At 67.8% G+C, this 568-nt stretch overlaps 1 protein-coding gene across 1 annotated transcript in view; it reads right to left on the reverse strand.

The window, feature by feature from the left end:
- The window catches only part of RUVBL1 (RuvB-like AAA ATPase 1), a 31777-nt gene extending 31605 nt beyond the window's left edge, over positions 1-172 (reverse strand). Inside the window, exon 1 of the mRNA XM_010832830.1 lies at positions 1-172. Coding sequence (XP_010831132.1) covers positions 1-92 — 92 coding nt within the window. The 5' untranslated portion in view covers positions 93-172.
- Positions 173-568: the final 396 nt, after the last annotated feature.

The raw sequence follows: 568 nt of genomic DNA on the forward strand, positions 1-568 counted from the left end.
AGGCCGCTCTCGTCCAGCCCCAGCCCCTTCACATGGCTGTGGGAGGCGATACGCTGAGTCTTAGTGGTGCTCTTCACCTCCTCGATCTTCATCCTGACAACCCGAGCCCCGGAGCCCGCAGAGCCCAGGCAGCGCGCACCCTGTTACCACGAGGCCGTTACCAGGCGGTTGGTCCCGCCTAGGTCGGCGTCCCATTGGCCGCGGCGAGAACGCCTCCGCGCTCCATTGGCCCCTGGCTGCGCCCGTCGCGGCTGCCGGTAGGGCCCGCCCACCACCTTCCGGCGGTGTCGCGGGGTTGCCTTCCCCCGCGGCCGGCGCTTCCTTCCTGGGTAGGGACTAGAGGGGCGGCGATGCAGCTCACTGGGGGCGCGCGTCCCGCTCTTCACCGCGCCTTCCGGCCCGTGGGCGCGTTCGAACCGATACCGCTCTGCGGAGCTCAAGCTCGACCTCGGAGTTGGAGATGAACAGACAGGTTTAGAACTTAAGCTTCGACCTGCGCCGGCTGAGCAGTTTTCTGACAGCCACTCTCTCACCGTCTTCGGGCAGGCCCTGCGCAGCTTCCTCAGGG

This window comes from Bison bison, unplaced genomic scaffold, assembly GCF_000754665.1.
Source record: "Bison bison bison isolate TAMUID 2011002044 unplaced genomic scaffold, Bison_UMD1.0 scf7180017862279, whole genome shotgun sequence".
Taxonomy (NCBI): Eukaryota; Metazoa; Chordata; class Mammalia; order Artiodactyla; family Bovidae; genus Bison; species Bison bison.